At 36.2% G+C, this 19,112-nt stretch overlaps 3 protein-coding genes across 13 annotated transcripts in view; 2 read left to right on the forward strand and 1 right to left on the reverse strand.

Moving 5' to 3' along the window:
- LOC132795059 (uncharacterized) overlaps nt 1-15,534 on the forward strand; it is a 202,433-nt gene extending 186,899 nt beyond the window's left edge. For 4 of the 9 annotated variants that reach the window (XR_009633410.1, XR_009633412.1, XR_009633411.1 and 1 more), the window contains 2 exons: nt 961-1,027; nt 15,300-15,312. Coding sequence is in view for 5 of the 9 variants with exons in the window: in XM_060805477.1 (XP_060661460.1) it covers nt 961-1,027; nt 15,300-15,349 (117 nt within the window). In the remaining 4 variants the exon portion in view is untranslated. Of the gene's footprint in view, nt 1-960; nt 1,028-15,299 lie in introns of all 9 variants that reach the window. The other 5 variants (XM_060805478.1, XM_060805482.1, XM_060805481.1 and 2 more) reach the window with 3 other exon arrangements.
- LOC132796910 (uncharacterized) lies at nt 4,077-5,380 on the forward strand. The gene has a single exon (XM_060808260.1). It carries the CDS (start codon nt 4,270-4,272, stop codon nt 5,197-5,199), a length of 930 nt encoding a protein of 309 aa, XP_060664243.1. The 5' UTR covers nt 4,077-4,269; the 3' UTR covers nt 5,200-5,380.
- A 2,054-nt stretch (nt 15,535-17,588) lies between the features above and the next one.
- Nucleotides 17,589-19,112, reverse strand: part of LOC132795315 (tyrosine-protein phosphatase 10D) — a 33,009-nt gene continuing 31,485 nt past the window's right edge. For all 3 annotated transcript variants that reach the window (XM_060805969.1, XM_060805968.1, XM_060805967.1), the window contains one exon: nt 17,589-18,789. In XM_060805969.1, the coding sequence (XP_060661952.1) occupies nt 18,758-18,789 (32 nt within the window). In that variant the 3' untranslated portion in view covers nt 17,589-18,757. The remainder of the gene's footprint in view (nt 18,790-19,112) is intronic.

Raw genomic sequence — 19,112 nt, forward strand, 5'->3', positions numbered from 1 at the left:
CGCTCAGATTCTTTAACTTGTTACATAAATCGTAATTTTCTATAGCCTCGTTCTTGGCATATATATCTAATGTATATTGCATTTTGCTACTCGCCTTTTTCTCTCCCTATCTCTCACTCTCTCTCTCTTTCGTTTCGATACCATTTGTTGTTCTTTTTTTCCCCTCTTCGAATGCGCAGTGCATAACTCACAATCGCACATGTCATGGGCATTTTGTTCTCGCACTTGAACTTCCTGCATGACCAGCAATGATCACAGCTGAGAGTTCACATGATGAACCACAAGTTTTTGATCCGTAAGCTGGCTAAAGTTGGGGATCGCAGTTCACAGTTCTCTCATGATGTGATTAGGCGATTTAGCGGTACACTTCTTTTGCTTCCTTCTCTCTCTCTCTCTCACTTTGTCATTACTCTGAGAACCCAAAAAAACCAACTTTGTGAGACTGCAAATACTTTAGACTTTGACTTTGTCCAAGACTTTTCAATCTGCCTGCAAAAATGTCATACAATAAATCATCGCTGAGAATGATGTAAATTACTTCTCAGCGCAACTTCTCGTAAGAGTTTTCGATAGTCTCCGTATTTGCATTCAAATAATTGCTGCTGCCTTTTCTGGTTTCTTAGTTTGGTTGACTTTAAGTTAGTCAAGACTTTCAGACTTTCAATTTATTTCTCCTGCCACTTATGTTAAAATTTTTTGTATTACAAATTTGCACTTGGACTGAATTTATATTTGTATTAAATATATTTTAAGTGTACAATAAATGTAGCGTTTGTATTACAATTTAAAATTAATACCACACCGTTTTTATACAAAATGGGTAGCGGGTATTTCGCAGTCAGGCACACTCGACTGCAGTTTTCTTTCATCTCGTATGTATCTATAAAATTGTAGTTATAGATTATAACTTATTACTGTACACTGTCTTATGCATTTATTTTACTTTTTGCTTTTTTTTAGTTGACTTCTGCTTATACTGGCCAATATTTGATATTCCTGGTCAATCAGCTATATATATTGTTGAAAAGTAAGTACAAGCTTATTTTTGTATAGCCTCTATATATTCTATACATATGTTCTTTCTCAAATGTTTCTAAAAAAATTAGTTGCATATTTCGCTGCAAGGTATTCTCAAGTTTGTAGCAAGCAAACTGACATATTGTTCAGTCCAAAACTTCTATATCGCTCTCTCACTTTCAATAAAGTAAATTTGTACCTTTTGTGTAGTATAATTCAATATTACAATAAAATAGTCATTGCAACTTTGACCATCAGGCTAGTTAAGTTAAATTAAGCAATATGAGAAGGTAGCCAAGAATAAGATATTACAGGTCAACTTAAACAAATTAGCTAAGCGGTAACAAACTAAGGAACATAGTCTAAAATTTAAGTAGATTTATCAGTAGTTTTTCATATATTAAACAAGGGATTTTTATACCCGCTACCCATAGGGTAGAAGGGTATTATAACTTTGTGCCGGCAGGAAATGTATGTAACAGGTAGAAGGAGGCATCTTCGACCCTATAAAGTATATATATTCTTGATCAGCGTCAACAGCCGATACGATCTAGCCATGTCCGTCTGTCCGTCTGTCCGTCCGTTTGTATGAAACACTGGATCTCAGAGACTTTAAGAGATAGAGCTATAATTTTTTTTCGTCAGCATTTGTTATGTTTGCACGCAGATCAAGTTTGTTTCAAATTTTTGCCACGCCCACTTCCGCCCCCGCAAATAAAAAAAAATCGAATAACAAGCGTAATTTTTAAGGTAGAGTTGCTAATTTTGGTACATATAATATAGTAGTTATGATTCCTGAAAATTTGGTTGCGCTCAAATAAAAATTGTTGAAGTTATTAAAGAAATACTTTTGTATGGGCAAAAACGCCTACTTACTAGGGGTCTTAGTTGTTTTGGCCGACAATCTGGTATATTGAGCCGTCTATGGTATATTTTGAATGCGGTACTATATCGATATACCATATATATCGATATTTTTAGTATTTTTAGTATATTCGGTATATTTTGAAAATAATACCGCAATATTTTGCCTTTATTAAAAATGGGTAGCGGGTATCTCACAGTCGAGCACACTCGACTGTAACTTTCTTACTTGTTTTCTCTATAAAGGAGCTTTCCGCCTACTTCGTACGGTTATTTGTTACTTTAGCTGACAATCTGGTATATTTTGTATGGTATATTTTAAATGTAGTATTATATCAATATACCAAATATAGCCTTTTGATTTCTTACTTATTTCATTATTAATTTCTCATAATAAAACTGTCTGCTATCACAGTAATTTCAATAAATTCACTCAACTCAATCATCAGTCAGTTTAATACACAATTGACTCCCCCACAGTGTAGAGATATTGAGAGTTAAATAGAGAGAGAGAGAGAGAGAGAGAGAGAGAGAGAGAGAGTGAGGGCTCTGGGATGACCCCCATTTGCGCAAAAATGTCCACCGTGCATCATTCATCGAGTTCATAGTAGCCCGTGAAATTCCGCGATCAGCGCAGCTTAAAAGCCTGTCTGTCAATAGAAACGAGACGAAGACGGAGATGGAGATGGAGACGAAGAGTCTCTTTGCACAAAAATGCCCTAGCAGCCGAAATCTGGCAAAAAGCAAAAAGCAATTAGCAAAGTCAAAGACGAAGTCGAAGTCGAAGTCGGAGTCCGAAGAACGCGAAGTGTATTCAAAAACCGCAGACGATGCCCAATTGCAATGCCACAAATGTTTGCTAGAAGAAGATCGAGAGAGAGAGAGATGGGAGAATGGGAGACTTGCAAGAAAGACAGAAGCGGGACTTATCAGCGACGGGCAGAAAGCAATTCTGCGGCTGATGGTTTCGCAGAAAATTACAACTTGCGGGTAAACAAAGTCAACTGCCTCCGACAACAGCAAGAGAACGAGAAAGAGAGAGAGAGAGGGAGCGAGAGTGGGAGTAAGAGAGAGAGGGGGAGGGCAGACTACACTCGAGTTGTGAGACACACGCCAAAGTCAAACTCAAACTCGAGACTCGAAGCCAAAGGCCCGTGGCAAAGCCCATGTGAATTTCGAGCTCTAGCTCGAATATATTCTATACAAATATATGCATCTGTATACATGTATGTGTGTGCTTGTGTGTGTGCTTGTGTATGTGGGTGCGCAATTATGCCGCCAGAGCAACTGGCTAACCATAAATTTTCTTATCAGCCGCTGGAAAAACAGGAGCGCATTTGAAAAGTAACTCAACAACTTTTTTGCAACATTAGAAAAACAATTTTCAATTGCTATCAAAATTAAATTAAATTAAGATTAGATGCTTTATAATTAGTATTGTTATTTTATTGAAGGAAAGAATACAATTACTTATTACAATGAGATAATCCAGAGCGTCTCTTAAGCTGCTTTAACACGCATTATATTAAAATTAAATTTATAGAGAGAGAAAAGCAATGTAAGGAAATAATCGACAATTTTTAAAGAAATCATTTACAAATTTTGCAGATAAGGGACAAGTTTTCTCTTCAGAAAATATGATACAAAAAAATTGATGAGACTATTACGATAAATAGTAAACGAGCCAAAATAGTAAATGTTAAGGTTTTTAGCATTCCAGTTAATTAGTGAAATAATGTAATATGTTGCTGCAAACGAATGTTTGGAAAAGTAAAAGTTATTGACGAAAAACATTGCAGATTTTTTGTACCAATTTGCAAACAGAACCTATTAGCAAAACAAAACCAATTTCAGATCACCATTTGTGCTCCTAGTTATTTATTGCCATTTCTTTTATTAGTTAAGGCACTGTTCTCAGATGAACCGAATAAATGATCAAGCAAGCTCTACAAATTTCAGAGTGACCGTTTTTAACAATTTATATGTGCCTAAATTTGACACGGAAATGGTTAAAAAAAAAAAACAAGAAATTTATTTTGATATCTCTCATATGAAAACAAAGCTTAAGCAAACAAATATATATCAAAGCAGTTCAGCAATATTTTATTCTTTGATTTACAATTCACCATTTTTGAAAAGAAAATAATTTTCAATGAACAATTGGCACTCACAGTAGAGTATTAATTTTTTCTAAAAGCATAAACTTCATCAAAGTAGTTTATTAGTTTTCAGACATTCACAAATATTTCTAAAGTAGCAGCAAAACTTTACACAAAAAAAAAACCTCACATTAGATTAATAGTTTGATTTCACGTGAACAACACAAAGATACAAATTACCGTAGAATATATCGTAGAGTATAGAAATAGTTTGGCTACAACTTCCACAATGTTCGAGAACGAGCCTATTCCTGACTCACAGGACAAGCTGATCGAGCGACTGGGCGACTGCGATGTGCCCGTCGACTACATGGATCTGTTGAGTCACCGGATACGTTGCCACAAGATCGAGATCTTTCACTACGACGACGAGGTGAGCTTCACGCCCCGCGACGAAGAGGAGGGTGAGCATGAGCTGAGCTACGGCGATGATCAGTTCAGTGTGGATCGTAGCGACGATATCGATCGCCTGCTGAGGCTGGTGAAGGATCTCGACTGCCAGATACGTCGCATTGAGCTGATGCAGCTGTTGCTCAAGGAGCGACAACAGCAGCGGGCGGAGCGAGTGGAGAGCGGTGTGACTGAAGCATCCACCGAGCAGTTGGAGAAGGTGAAGGAAGGGAAGGCAGCGAAGCAACTAGTTTTGAGCTGCCAAGAGCAGTTGGAGGTGCGCAATCTGCAGCACGATCAGCATCGATTGCAGTGCGAGATCAACGAGATGATCACCAACTATCGCCTCTTGCGCTCCGTCCTCCACACGCTGCGTGGCCAGATGTGTGCCGGGCATCGTGAGTGCCGTCATCTGGATGCCACAATGAAGAACTTGCAACAGTGGAGCGAACAAGTCACTGGCGAGTTGCCCATTTGCAAGCATCGCTATCAAACGATCCTCAAGACGAAAGTCAGCAAAACCGAGGCGGATCGCGTCATCAAAGCGAACACGGCAAAGGCCCACAGACGTGCCCGGAATTTCCTCTCGGTGCGCCGCATGCAGTTCGATCTGCAGGAATTCCATGCGGAGATCGACGAGCTGCTCGAATACGCAAGTGATCTGCGCAAAGAGATGCAACGTCGCTTCGGCAATGTCGAGACTCCGACTCAGACTCATCGAGACGACGATCGAGAGCAAGTGATCGAAGCTGGAGGAGATCATCTCTGAGCACACACACACAAATTACCATCGTTGTTCAATAAAATGGCACTTATCGCGCCTCTGTGATTATTGTGATTGCACATTCGATCGCAATCGATCGATCCTCCTCCTTTGACTACTGTCTATTTAGCCAACCAGTCCGCAGCTATTAACTGGAATTGATCATGCACAGACTCGAGGCTTAAATCTTATTCGAATTTTATCTAATTGGTTTATTGGTATAGAATTCACAACTAGCGTAAATATTTGTAATTCATATATTAGCAATAATAATTGTAATTATTGATATAATTATTATTGCTACTATATTAATTTGCTTAGTAGAATTTTCTACTTGAAAGAAAATACAGTTCCAAACTCCAACTTAATTGCATTTGATGTGCAAATAATCAATAATTTTACCATCTACCCATTGGAAAGAAGGGTATGATAACTTTGTGCTTCCACGAAATGTATGTAACAGGCAGAAGGACTCATCTCTGATCAGCTGAGAAAATATAGCCATGTCCGTCTGTCTGTCTGTCCGTAAGTATAATCACCTAGATCTCAGAGTCTATAAAAGATAGAAATATAATTTATTTTGGCAGCAGTTTTTATGTTTGCACGCAGATCAAGTTTGTTTCAAATTTTTCGCCACGCCCACTTCCGCCCCCGCAAATCGATGAAATCGAAAAACAAATCTTAGTTGATTTGGCTGACAATTTTGCTATATTTTGGCACTCTATGGTATTTTTTGAATGTATGTAGTACTATAACAAATTTAGACATTGGTATATTTTTAGTATTTTTTATAGTAATTTGATATATTTTAAAATGAATACCGCACTGTTTTGCTTTTATGCAAAATCAGTAGCGTGGTATCTCACAGTCGAATACACTCGACTGTAGCTTCCTTGCTTGTTTTCATTACCATTTCAACGCTTAAATCTAATCCCAATGTATGCATTATGTGAATTACTTTAACATATGCTATTTGTTAGCTATATGCACGAAATTGCTTTTAAATTGCGCTCATTAGCAGAAAAGAATCTCCAAACAACTCTTGCAACATGTTTTACTACAAAATAATTCTCATACAAATACTTAAATTAACTTTTATTGGATTGGCTTTAGTTTTAAGCTTTAGCCACGAGGCAAAACCTGGATTGATTATTGCATAAAAATATGGAGTATTCCACACACGTTTCTTGTTCAAATAGCATCATTTTTCAGATTTAACAGATTCTTTACGATAAAAAGGGTATAAATATTGATGGCTTCAAATGCACTGGCTTTAATAACAATAAGTTTGAGTAGCAAAAAGTAGTTCAGAATTGGATTTTACAACAAAGAGAAGAGCTTTAAAAGTGCAGCAAACAAATAGCATATGTTAAAGTAATTCACATAATATTGTAATGCATACACAGAGAGAAAAAATCTAGATCTTGATTTATGATTTTTTCGATCTTTCATTGAAAATTGGTAATCATAGCTTATGTGAGATTGGTTTAAGAGAATAAGTATAACAATTATTTTGACTGTGCTTGGTAATTGGGCGCTCATTGTGCCCGCAGTGCGCTCCTGTGTTGCTGCTGCTTAAAACTGAGACACAAACACAACGAGCAACGAACAGAAAACAGCCACCAGGTAGTACATCATTTTGGACTTTATCAGCAGCAACTGGCAACTGAGGCAACTGAGGCAACAAGAGGCAGCCAACAGAACAGCGCGTGGGCAGCAGCTAGCGAAATTCCTACGCCGCCAACGCAAGCAACAACAACAGCAACAACAACAACAACAGCAATTGCAACTTAATTGAGGCTTGTCTATGCAGAGTGTGTTGTGTGCTTGTGTGTATGTGTGTGTGTAAAGTGTGTGTATCTTAGACTAAGCAAAGTAACTGCGGTTGCTCTGCATCCGTCTTAGTCGCTGTCTTTCTCCCTCTCTCGCTCTCGCTCTCGCCTCTGTTCTGTCTATCGCTCACTCTTTCTAGTGCTGGCTCCTGTCGCCCGTTGCGAACTTGATGCCTCGCTGCCCCAGTGCCTTGATGCTCCACAGACGACCGACCAGACAACAACAACAACAACAACAACAACTGCAACTGCAACTGCAACTGTAGCCGCATAATAACGTACTGAGGGCGTTGAGGCAACAACATGCAACAAGCTGGTAAGCCGGGTAACCAGCCATCCAACCAGGCAGACAGACGGACGGACGGACAGACGGACGGACGGACAGTGGGGCAATGAGGCAGGCAGTGCGACAGTGCGGCAGCTCGCAGTCATCATCTAAGCTGCAGTCAGCTTGGCTTGCTGCCAAGACGCCGCACAGTGGGCAAAGTTTAAAGCAAAGTTGAAGCAAATAAATGAAAACTAACTTATTTTTTATATGGGTAATTCCATAACGGAATTTGTCCCGTTCGAGACTCTTTACATTGAAAATAACATAAGCTGAAACAATTTTGAAAATAAGAAAAGTTTATTTTTATAGCTCTAGATAAGTACTTTAATTAGAGCTAAGAATGGTTTTGGAATTTTCTTTCTGTTTTGTTTGCTGTTATGATAATTGCAAAAAATTAACAAATTCGTACGCAAAACCAAAAAATGAACGAAATTATATATTTTATTGGAAAACAGATCAAGTTCCTAAAATCAATCTTAGCTCTAAATATAGTGCTTATCTAAAGCTTTAAGAATAACATTCACTTATTTTTAAAATTGTTTCAGTTTATTTTATTTTCACTGCAGTGCACTGCAAAAAGCAGCTAAAAAAAATACATTCCAGTTTAACTTAATTGTACTTGTATATTATATATTCCAAGAACCAAAGTTATATGATCAACAAAAAAAAAGGTAGAAGTAAAAATTGGTTCTATTTTTAATTTAGCAAATTTTGTATATACAATATTTATTTGAAAATCATACAATTAACTATATTAACTTTTTAAAGCTTAAAATCAAATACATATACTATTCGCATATAGAAAAATTCCCCAATTTCATTGTATACAATTTTAATGTTTTTAGATTCAAATCTTAAAAGTTTTCAAAATCAAACTGGCGTGATGAAGATAAATCGAATTTGGAATCTACAATTTGTAGTCTAGATAATTATTGTTATAAAACGAGACGTTGAAATGGAATTATAAATTCGAACGAAATTTCATATACACACATTAATAATATTACTTTCTTGATTATAGCAAGCAAATAAGCCTTTAGTTAATAATCATTTATTTCCTCGAAATTCAAATTACATTTTCGAAAACACAACCCAAAAACTACAAATTTGTGTAAACAAATTAATTTCACCGTCTCTGCATTTTGACAGCACTCGTCCCACTGTGCACTCCACTCTGTCTTCAGTCTTCAGCTCTGCAGCTGCAAATGTTTGCCTCCCAAAGTTTCCTCCCCCTGCGCTGCAGCCATGGACAATTTAAGCTCATTCACTTGCCGCTGATTGCTGCTGGCGTTGGTGGCGTTGCAGCAGCAACAGTTGCTGTTGCAATTGTTGTTGTTGTTGCTGCTGATGGTGTTGGCTTTACGTGGTGTTGGCTTGATTCGTCGTCTAACAAATTCGCAAGTTCAAGACCAAGACCAAATGTTGAAGTCCAAGTTGCAGGGTTGAAGTAGAAGCGAGAGAGAGAGAGAGAGAGAGAGAGAGAGAGATAGACAGAGAGAACAGCAGCAATTTGCATTTTCGTCTAGGCATTTGTCAAAAGTCAAGCGGGGGGAGTTGTGCCAACGAATCTGGGTTAAACTGAGCTTTAAGCCAAGCTCAGGCCAAGTGGCCCACAGAGCAGACAGCAGACAACAAACTTGAGGCGCAACACACTTGAGTACGAACACGAGCAGCGATAACATTAAGCGAATCTCTAAAATCGATCAATCGATTTTATCTACTATCTAAACTTGAACTTGCCCCGCTTCAGCTGTGTCATTAGCCGCATGCAAATCAAATTGCAATTGCATCCCAAAAAATGTGAATTCAAGTGGCGCCTGCGGCATGTGGGTGGTCAAAAAGAAAACAAAAATAATAGAAAATATAAAAAAAAACAAGCAAATAATCATTACAAGAACCATTTTTGTCTGGCTTGCAGCTATGGCCAAAAGAATTGGGCACACTTTGATCGAAAGATCGCATGAAATTGCAGCCTAATAACATTTTCTTTGCACATGCGTGGCTGGGAACAGTTTACTGAGTTAGCAACCTTTGCTGGGAACAGTTTTGAGAGCGAGCTGCTTACATTTTGGGTACAGTTTAAAGTCTGTTTCTGTTTTAGTACAATGACTTTGTGAGAACAGTTGATAATATAATTGAATTATGTTAAATGAAATATTGGCTGGGAACAGTTTGAAGAACTCTTACAGCGTTAGCAACCTTTGCTGGGAACAGTTTTGAGAGCAAGCTGCTTACATTTTGGGTACAGCTTAAAGTCTGTTTCTATTTTAGTGCAATGACTTTGTGAAAACAGTTGATAATAATAAAATTGAATGAAATGAAATATTGGCTGGGAACAGTTTGAAGAACTCTTACAGAGTTACCAATCTTTGCTGTGAACAGTTTTGAGAGCAAGCTGCTTACATTTTGGGTACAGTTTAAAGTCTGTTTCTGTGTCTGTTTTAGTGCAATGACTTTGTGAGAACAGTTGATAATAATAATGAAATTGAATTAAATGAAATATTGGCTGGGAACAGTTTGAAGAACTCTTACAGAGTTGGCAACCTTTGCTGGGAACAGTTGAGAGCAAGCTGATTACATTTTGGGTACAGTTTAAAGTCTGTTTCTGTTTTAGTGCACTGACTTTGTGAGAACAGTTGATAATAGTAAAATTGAATTATGTTAAATGAAATATTGGCTGAGAACAGTTCGTAGAACTCTTACAGAGTTAGCAACCTTTGTTGGGAACAGTTGAGAGCAAGCTGATTACATTTTGGGTACAGTTTAAAGTATGTTTCTGTTTTAGTGCAATGGCTTTGTGAGAACAGTTGATAATAATAAAATTGAATTAAATGAAATATTGGCTGGGAACAGTTTGTAGAACTCTTACAGAGTTAGCAACCTTTGCTGGGAACAGTTGAGAGCAATCTGCTTACATTTTGGGTACAGCTTCAAGTCTGTTTCTGTTTTAGTGCACTGACTTTGTGAGAACAGTTGATAATAGTAAAATTGAATTATGTTAAATGAAATATTGGCTGAGAACAGTTCGTAGAACTCTTACAGAGTTAGCAATCTTTGTTGGGAACAGTTGAGAGCAAGCTGATTACATTTTGGGTACAGTTTAAAGTCTGTTTCTGTTTTAGTGCACTGACTTTGTGAGAACAGTTGATAATAATAAAATTGAATTAAATGAAATATTGGCTGGGAACAGTTTGTAGAACTCTTACAGAGTTAGCAACCTTTGCTGGGAACAGTTGAGAGCAATCTGCTTACATTTTGGGTACAGTTTAAAGTCTGTTTCTGTTTTAGTGCAATGACTTTGTGAGAACAGTTGATAATAATAAAATTGAATTTAATAAAATTGAATTAAATGAAACATTGGCTGGGAACAATTTGTAGCACTCTTGTCAGCTAGAAAATTTTGCTGGGAACAGTTTTGAGAGCATTGCTAACTGTTTACTTTTTTTGGGCACAGTTTGTTTGTGTGGCAGCAGTTGGGTACAGTTTAAGCTGAGTTGGGCGGAACGGACTTTGTGAGAACAGTTGACAATAAATACTAATATATAACTGAAGTTCTTGAAATATTGAAAAATTAATCTGTAACAGATCAAAGTAATACTGAAGGAGATTTTTGTTACATTTGTTTAAAATTTGCATTTCAAATGAAATATTTCTACTGTGTTAGGTGGAATTGTTTCTGCGTTTAGTAAGCATAAAGTTTAGTAAGAATAATAGTAAACGAAAGTTTATAAGCAAATAGTATGTTTTAGCTTTAACAAAGAGTTCAGGTTTAATTTGCACTTTTCTTTTCAATTATGAACAATATTTTAAATTACAATAATTTTAAATTAAATGAACTATTGAATAATGAATATGGTACAGAAACAAAGCAACTCTGAATTGCGATTGTTTGTTACAACTATTTTTGATGAGACCTTAGCATTCAGCATCAATTGAAATGAAATATTTAATTCAGTTTTGAATTTCTGACATTTGACAATAATTTGTTTTCCTAAGGTTATAATCTATTATAATCATATTCGCGTTTTGATATTTTGTTAATGTTTATGTTATACTTTTATATATTTATTGTTGTCAATCCGAATTATTGTTCATTAAAAATTACATATTGTAGTTCGTTGGCAGATCGCAAGGCAAATTACACATTTAGCTTATTAGGGAATCTTTTTTTTGTTTGTCGTAGAGAACCGAGAACAACAATATAGAGGAAGAGGAAGAGCCCTGGGAAGGTAAATGATTGGAACGGAAGGCAAACACCGTTCGACGATCCCCCTCTGGTTATAAGTATAGAATTACTTAGGACATTGGAGAAGCAGCAAATAAGTAAAAGAAAAAGAAGAAAAGGAAAAGGAAAAGAAGACAAGACAAACGTAAATGTTTGATTTGATATGTGCTATGCTAATATTTGAAGAGTATTGGATAGTTAGAAGATGTTAGGCGAAAATATGAATAAAGACAAAATCAATTATGGACATTAAATGTAGAATATTATAATATTACAAGTTTTTCTTTGCTGTTTGTCTCTCGTTCATAAAAATGCAAATTTAATTGCTCAATTCTTCGGCGATCAAATGTTAAAATAAACTACATATAAAGAGTGGGTATTAAGCCAAAGCTCACTTTGCACTCTAGACTTGTGGAGATTTTTTTTTGATGATGCGATGTGATGTGATATGATGGAAAGAAGAGAAGAGAAGCTGAGTGAATGAGGAGTGAGGAGCATCAAAGTGCCGCCTTGCATGTCAAATGCTCATTTCGACAGCGTGGCTCAACAGTTGCTCAGCTGTTGTGCAGCTGCTGTGATTATGCAATGCACAGACAACAAGTGTTGTTGTTATTGTTGTTGTTCGTTGCTGTTTTTCTTCTTTCGCTTCTACTTCTACTTCGCATTTTTTATACCCGCTACCCATAGGGTAGAAGGGTATTATAAGGAAGAAGAAGGAGGCATCTCCGATCCTATAAAGTATATATACTTGATCAGCGTCAACAGCCGAGACGATCTAGCCATGTCCGTCTGTCCGTCCGTCCGTATGAAACACTGGATCTCAGAGACTATAAGAGATAGAGCTATAATTTTTTCTCGACAGCATTTTTTATGTTTGCACGCAGATCAAGTTTGTTTCAAATTTTTGCCACGCCCACTTCCGCCCCCGCAAATCAAATAAAAATCGAATAACAAGCGTATTTTTAAAGCTAGAGTTGCGAATTTTGGTACATACAATAATTACTATAGTAGTTATGATTCCTGAAAATTTGGTTGCGATAGGATAAAAATTGTCGAAGTTATTAAAGAAATACTTTTGTATGGGGAAAAACCCCTACTCTTTAGGGGTCTGAGTTGCTTTGGCTGACAATCTGGTATATTGAGCCGTCCATGGTATATTTTGAATGCGGTACTATATCGATATACCACATATACCATTTGGTATATTTTTTATTATTTTTTTTAGTATTTTCGGTATACTTTGAAAATAATACCGCAATATTTTGCCTTTATTAAAAATGGGTAGCGGGTATCTCACAGTCGAGCACACTCGACTGTAACTTTCTTACTTGTTTTTCTTTTAGTTGTAGTTTAGTTTTGGAGTTGCACTCGTCATTTGTCTTGTGGTTTATGGGAACAAAAAAAGTGTCCTGGGCTCACGCTTCACACACACGCAGAGAGTGTCTGAGAGAGAGAGAGGAGGAAGAGAGAGAGCATGACTGTGCGTGTGTGTGTGTGTGTGTGTGATGAGTTGTTGTTGCGACTGCTGCTGATTTATTATGGTTACATCTAATTAAAACGGTTCTGCAGTGCGCTCGCCATGGCCGCAGACTTGAAATGGTTTGACGTAATGAAGCTAAATGTTCCGCGCTGTGGCCAATTGGTATTGGCCATACATACATGTATGTATATAGTTTATGCTATGGCTATGGCTATGGCATTCTGCTATACTATATAGTATGTTCTATGCCATGTCTCGATGGCCACAAACAATTTCTGCACGAAAGAGTGAAAAAGACTGTTGAAGAAGTCAATTAAGCCAAACGCTAAAAGGCCGCAGATAAATGACAAATGACGTGTCTTCCTTTAACAGACGGAAGAGAGAGAGCAGAAGAGAGAGAGAGAGAGAGAGAGAGAGAAGTAAAATCTATTTGGCATTCGTGACTAGTCACTTCATCTCCCTCCACTCTCTCTCTCTCTCTCGCTCTCGTGGCCATAAAATTTCAACATAGAAATATCGCACAACAAGTGCAAATGCAATTAGTCCCGAGCTTTATTTGTTTAGGCGAATGCCGGCATACACACACACACACACACACACACACACACCGCACACACAACACGCAAGCACACACACACACACAGACACACAGCTACTGCTTTTCCTTGGAACTTGTAGAGTCGACTTCGACTTGGACTCCGCTGTTTGTGGTATCAGTTGGCAGCCTTATAATTGCCCAGATTATTTCCACTGTATTTGGTTTGCGCAGCTAGCTTATTAAGATTTTTCAAATGCTTTTCTCAACACCACAAACAACACAACAACTGCAACAGCAACCGCATCACTGCATTTAAATTTTAAATGCGTGCCAATCGTTAATCGATAAATGTTAGCACAACGTTTCTTTCTGTTTTCTTTTTTTTTGGCAATGTTCACATAACCCACTGCTTTACTCTGAGAAGCACTGCTTTGCTCTGAGGAGCACTGCTTAGCTTTGAGGAGCACTGCTTTGTTCGGAGGAGCACTGCGTTGCTCAGTGGCGCCGTCATGCAAATGGTGCGTCGAAAACCGTCAACTCAAATGCAGTGTTAATGTTGAATCGAAAAGCAATATTCAAATTTTACATTTTCTTTTCAATATAAAATGTAACTTGACTTGCATTATGTTTTAGACTGTTTATCGAAATTTCATGTTAAGAAACTTATACTTTACTCAGACCAAATGCATCTGAAGGGCAAAGCAATTTAGACATAACTTTAATGGGCAGACTGTTTGTGTAATGTTTGTTAGACATTCATTTAAAATAATGTTTATGCCCAAAAAATATTGTCACAGCTTATTTCATCCGCATTGTTCAGTATTTTATTATTATTGAAGCTCATTGGAGTCGAGTTTCTATTGATGTAAATTTGCAAATATTCCAATGAATTTCAACAAAATTGTACTGTATAAATATAAATTATGAGATATATAGTAGGAAGTCTCTATGTTCTCTATGTCAAACTTCAAGTTCTGCCAAAAATAAAACCTAGCAAATATGTAGGCAGTCAATTAATATTCAACTTGTCTCACAACTCTGTGCATATACGATTTGTATCAGATAATGCTCAAAATTGGATTACAAAGTAGGCACATCTTTATTAAAGATGTCAAATCTTGCCAGAGATTCATTTTCAATCAGTAGTAAAAACTCGTTCGGACTAGAAATCAAGTTTTGTCAATTTAAATTTAATAACATTTGTGATGGCTGCGTCGAACTACAACGAATGTGTTATATTGAAAATGCAACCAGAGAACGAAGGAAAAAAGTGGATTTTTGTGGTATTGGCTTTTAACTTTACAATTATTCTGGCCGTAATTATAGTTCAAGGTGTGAGTAGAGACTAACTGATCAAATATATATACGTCAAGAAGTAGATGCTATATAAAAGACTTGAACTAGATAAGAATAAGGATGCGATAGGACGAATATTACTAAACAAAACTCAACTCGAGAGACAGCATCTAGCAGGCGAAGAGAATGTCCTGCAACTCGTTTTATAGATCCTGAAAATACACAAACAAGAAATGAACAAATAAATATAAATAAATATATTTATTTCATTTTGATTGTATTTACTTATTATTAGATTCGTTTTGGATTTTTGAAAAAAAATTAACTAAGAGTCTTTTTTATAAGTTAAGTACGATGAAATATTGTAAATCTAGTAATAATAAATAATAAATCTCTTTTATTTTCAGCGTCAAAAATGCCACACATTCTGGTAAACTTGCAGACTGATGCCGAATAATGAACTCAGATGATAAAGAGGAAATTAAAAATGAATTATTATAGAAAGAAAATTGTTTTTGAATTTAAATGGATTTGTTTTTTTTTTTGTCGGTTACTTTATGGGTATGAGGTTTGACCCGAATAAGTTTTTCCCAAATGTGTTTTGATGGCTGTTGTAGTTAAATTAGTAAATAAATGTAACTAGAAAAAAACTTTCAATTTTCAAATTTGAAATTGGCGGTCAAGGAAACTTTAATTTTTTATTGCATAATTATTTTTTAAAAAAATTTTGCTATATCTCGGCCATATCCTGCCGAATTTTCAAAGGACGCATATTGCCAGGATCACAAAGATGAGCTCCATTGGTTGACATTCAACATTGAAATTCTTTAGTTTTATTGGCCAAGTAAAAAAATACGAAAATCATAAATTCCAAGATAACTTGAGAATCACAAGGACAATCAAAATCATAAGTGCCAGTCAATAGAGCTAGCTATCCTGATTTCAAAAAGGTAAGTCCCCACAAGATCCATTAAGATTTGACCGAGATATGCCAAACAAGGCATTCCAATTTAAAATTGGCGCGCGCTGTTTAGTGCAAAAATATTTCATTTCATGTAGCATACTTTGAGGGTGCGCCAATTCAAATTTTGTTTGCGAGATATGTCCATAGATGGCGCTAGCAACGAGCAATAGATGGCGCCACAAAACAAGCACATGTTTGCCTACTGCTGTCGCCTAGGTCGATAGATGGCGCTACTGTAAAATTTAATTCCAGCATCGAGCAATAGATGGCGCTACAAAACAAGCACATGTTTGCCTACTGCCGATTTCTGTTCGCCTGGTATTTCTCTTGCTGAGCTGGCAATTTTTAGCCGTTCACGGCTGCTTCAACAATCTACATTCCCGAGGAGCATTTTAACTCCAGGCGTTTCCTCATGCTATTGATTTATGTTCGTTTGGTATTCTACTCGCTGTTTAAACACTTTTCATGAAGTAGCCAACAACATCCAATTAGTTTTAAACTTTAACTGATTTGAGTTTCTTCTGTCGTTTAGTTATAAATTTCAAATTCGCACGCAAAAATATTAAAATTTTGTAGCATACTTTGAGGGTGCGAACAGGGCCTTTTTTCGAAAAAGTGCTATATCTCGGCCATATTCTGCCGGATTTTCAGCGGACATATATTTTCAGGATCGCAAGGATCAAATCTATCGATTGGCATTCAACATTTAAGATTTTCTAGTTCCGTTGGAAAAGTGAAATATACGAAAATTATAAACTTCAGGATAACTCGAGAACCACAAGGACGATCAGGATCAAAATTGGCAGGATAATAGTCCTCACGAATATGCCTCGATTGAGACAGGACTCACAAGGATCAAAAAGGATATGACCGAGATATACGCTATTTTATTTAAACTTTATATCTCGAGTACTGTAAGGACTTTCGTCCTTTTAAGAACACCAATTAGAGTGCATTCGTAAATACAATCCTTATACCAAAGGACATTACGATCGTCCTTCATTTCCGTTCTGGTTGGTTATATTCAAATTAAGAATTTGAAATTGACGCCAAATGTTTTTCATTTTCTATTGCATACTTTGAGGGTGCAAACATTTTATTTTTTAGAAAACATGCTATATCTCGGCCATATCCTGCCGGATTTTCAAAGGACACACATTGCTAGATTCGCAAGGATCAACTCTATCGATGGGCATTAAAAAAACATGAGGTCATCTAAGAATCCAACACTTGTAATTTTTCAGTCCTGAGCCCAAAGAAACCATGCGAAAATCATAAATTGCAGGATATCTTAAGAACCACAAGGACGATTTAAATGTCCTTTGGCTCGAAGATAGCTCTCATCAAAGGATTTCGTTTGACACAAGACCCGCAAGGATCAGACAGGATATAGCCGAGATATACGCAATTTTCTGTGAACAAAAAGGTTCTTTTATCTCGGGTCCTGTAAGGATATTCGTCCTTTTGAGCACACCAATCGTTTAGTTTTCAAAAGAGTAATCCATGTGCCAAAGGACGTCACGATCTTCCTTTAAATGACCGAGATACAGCGGATTTTTGAAATTTTTGGCCATTTTCCATATTTTCGCCTTAAAATATTTCGGAAATTTTTTTGTCAGGAATAATTCAAATTTTTGAATGCAAATCGATACTGATTACAAAAAAAGAGATCCTCACTAGTTCCTTAAGCATTTCTTTGGAGATATGCATAGTAAAATAAAAAAATTGTTTGAATTTTTCATTTATAATATTTACTGTCTTCTTTTTCGTTTTTGTTGTTGCACTTTGTTGTTATTGTTGTGTGTGTGTATTTTTCATTTGTTTTCATAAATGCTATATAAAATTGAAGTGGATATCTTGAGTTATTATTGCTGATGTTGTCGTTGCTACACAGAATATTGCACTCACTCTATAAATGAGATTTCGATTAATGATTTGATTGATCATATGGCAAAATGAAAGATTATTCAACAGTAGCTCAAAGACAATAAGCCTTAAACAACAACGACAACAACAGCAACAAATGCAATTAAAATTAAACCAAAAAGATTAAATTTACAAATGGAAATCTAAAACAATACAATATAATTATTATATAGTATATAGTATATATAAATACAAAAAGACTTGTATATAAACATTATTTGCACACGACATTTACAATAAAAGAGACAAACAAATAAAAAAAAAAACGGAAAAAATAAGTACATTTATATTAAGTTAACATCTAGGAGCAAAAAAAAAAAGAACTGATTAATTTTAGGCATAGGATAATACATATTTCGTATAATGTATATTCGCATGTGTGTGTGTGTGTGTGTTTTATATTGTAAAATATAGTAATTAGTGTAGTATAATGCTAAATATTACCTGAAACTTAAGATTACGCTCTGTTTGTTTGGTCTAATTTGGCGATTGCACGCGCGACTTTTTTTCGGGAATTGTGAGGTGAGGTGGGACTTAGAGGAGGGGATGCTAACTATGGCAATATACTAAAGGGGGTGTGGTCAGGGGTCAGGGGTCAGGGGATTCTCGACGCGACTCTTGTGGCTGTTATTTTGTGTGTGTTTTTCTTTTCTAATTTCTTTTTTCTTTTTCATTTTTCTTGCAGCGTGCATTGCCAATGCAATAATAGACAAATCACATCCAGCACATCACAGGCAGATTTTTTACATACAAAAATTATATACATATATAAATATATAGTCGATATATGTTATGTATATATATATATGTGTGCATATACTACAAGCTTAACAATTATATGTATATATATATAAATATCAGCAGCAAACAGCACAACTTCCTCCAGCTCTCGCTGTCTCTCTCTTTCGATCTCATTTTCTCGATTCTCGATTTGCGATCTCACTCTGTTGCTTTGTGTGTTGCCATCTCGCTCGCTCAGATGCCTGTTTCAGCAATGCCTTCGTCATCTGTGAATCAAATGGGGAATATTTCTCTTTATTATTACATGAATATAACTTTCGATATTTGCATTCAACTTAATCTATAACTCAAATATCTACACACATGTTGCAGGGAACTAAATTTTTTGCCAAGCGTCGAGTTAGTTTCAAAAGCAAGCGTATTAGATGGGGGCGTGGTTAATCACTACTATTAACTACACAAAAAGTTAACTAGTTACAGGTACAGTGAGTAAGTAAGTAGGTTTGGGGATTGCTTTAATGCCAACTGCCAAAAGTTAGTAATAAAAAAAAAGTAAAGACAAATATAACTCGGAAACATTCGAGTTGGT

The sequence above is a fragment of the Drosophila nasuta genome, chromosome X, assembly GCF_023558535.2.
Source record: "Drosophila nasuta strain 15112-1781.00 chromosome X, ASM2355853v1, whole genome shotgun sequence".
NCBI lineage: Eukaryota > Metazoa > Arthropoda > Insecta > Diptera > Drosophilidae > Drosophila > Drosophila nasuta.

Coding starts and splice junctions, on each gene's coding strand:
- LOC132796910 (XM_060808260.1), top strand. CDS start 4,270: ATGTTCGAGAACGAGCCTATTCCTGACTCACAGGACAAGCTGATCGAG.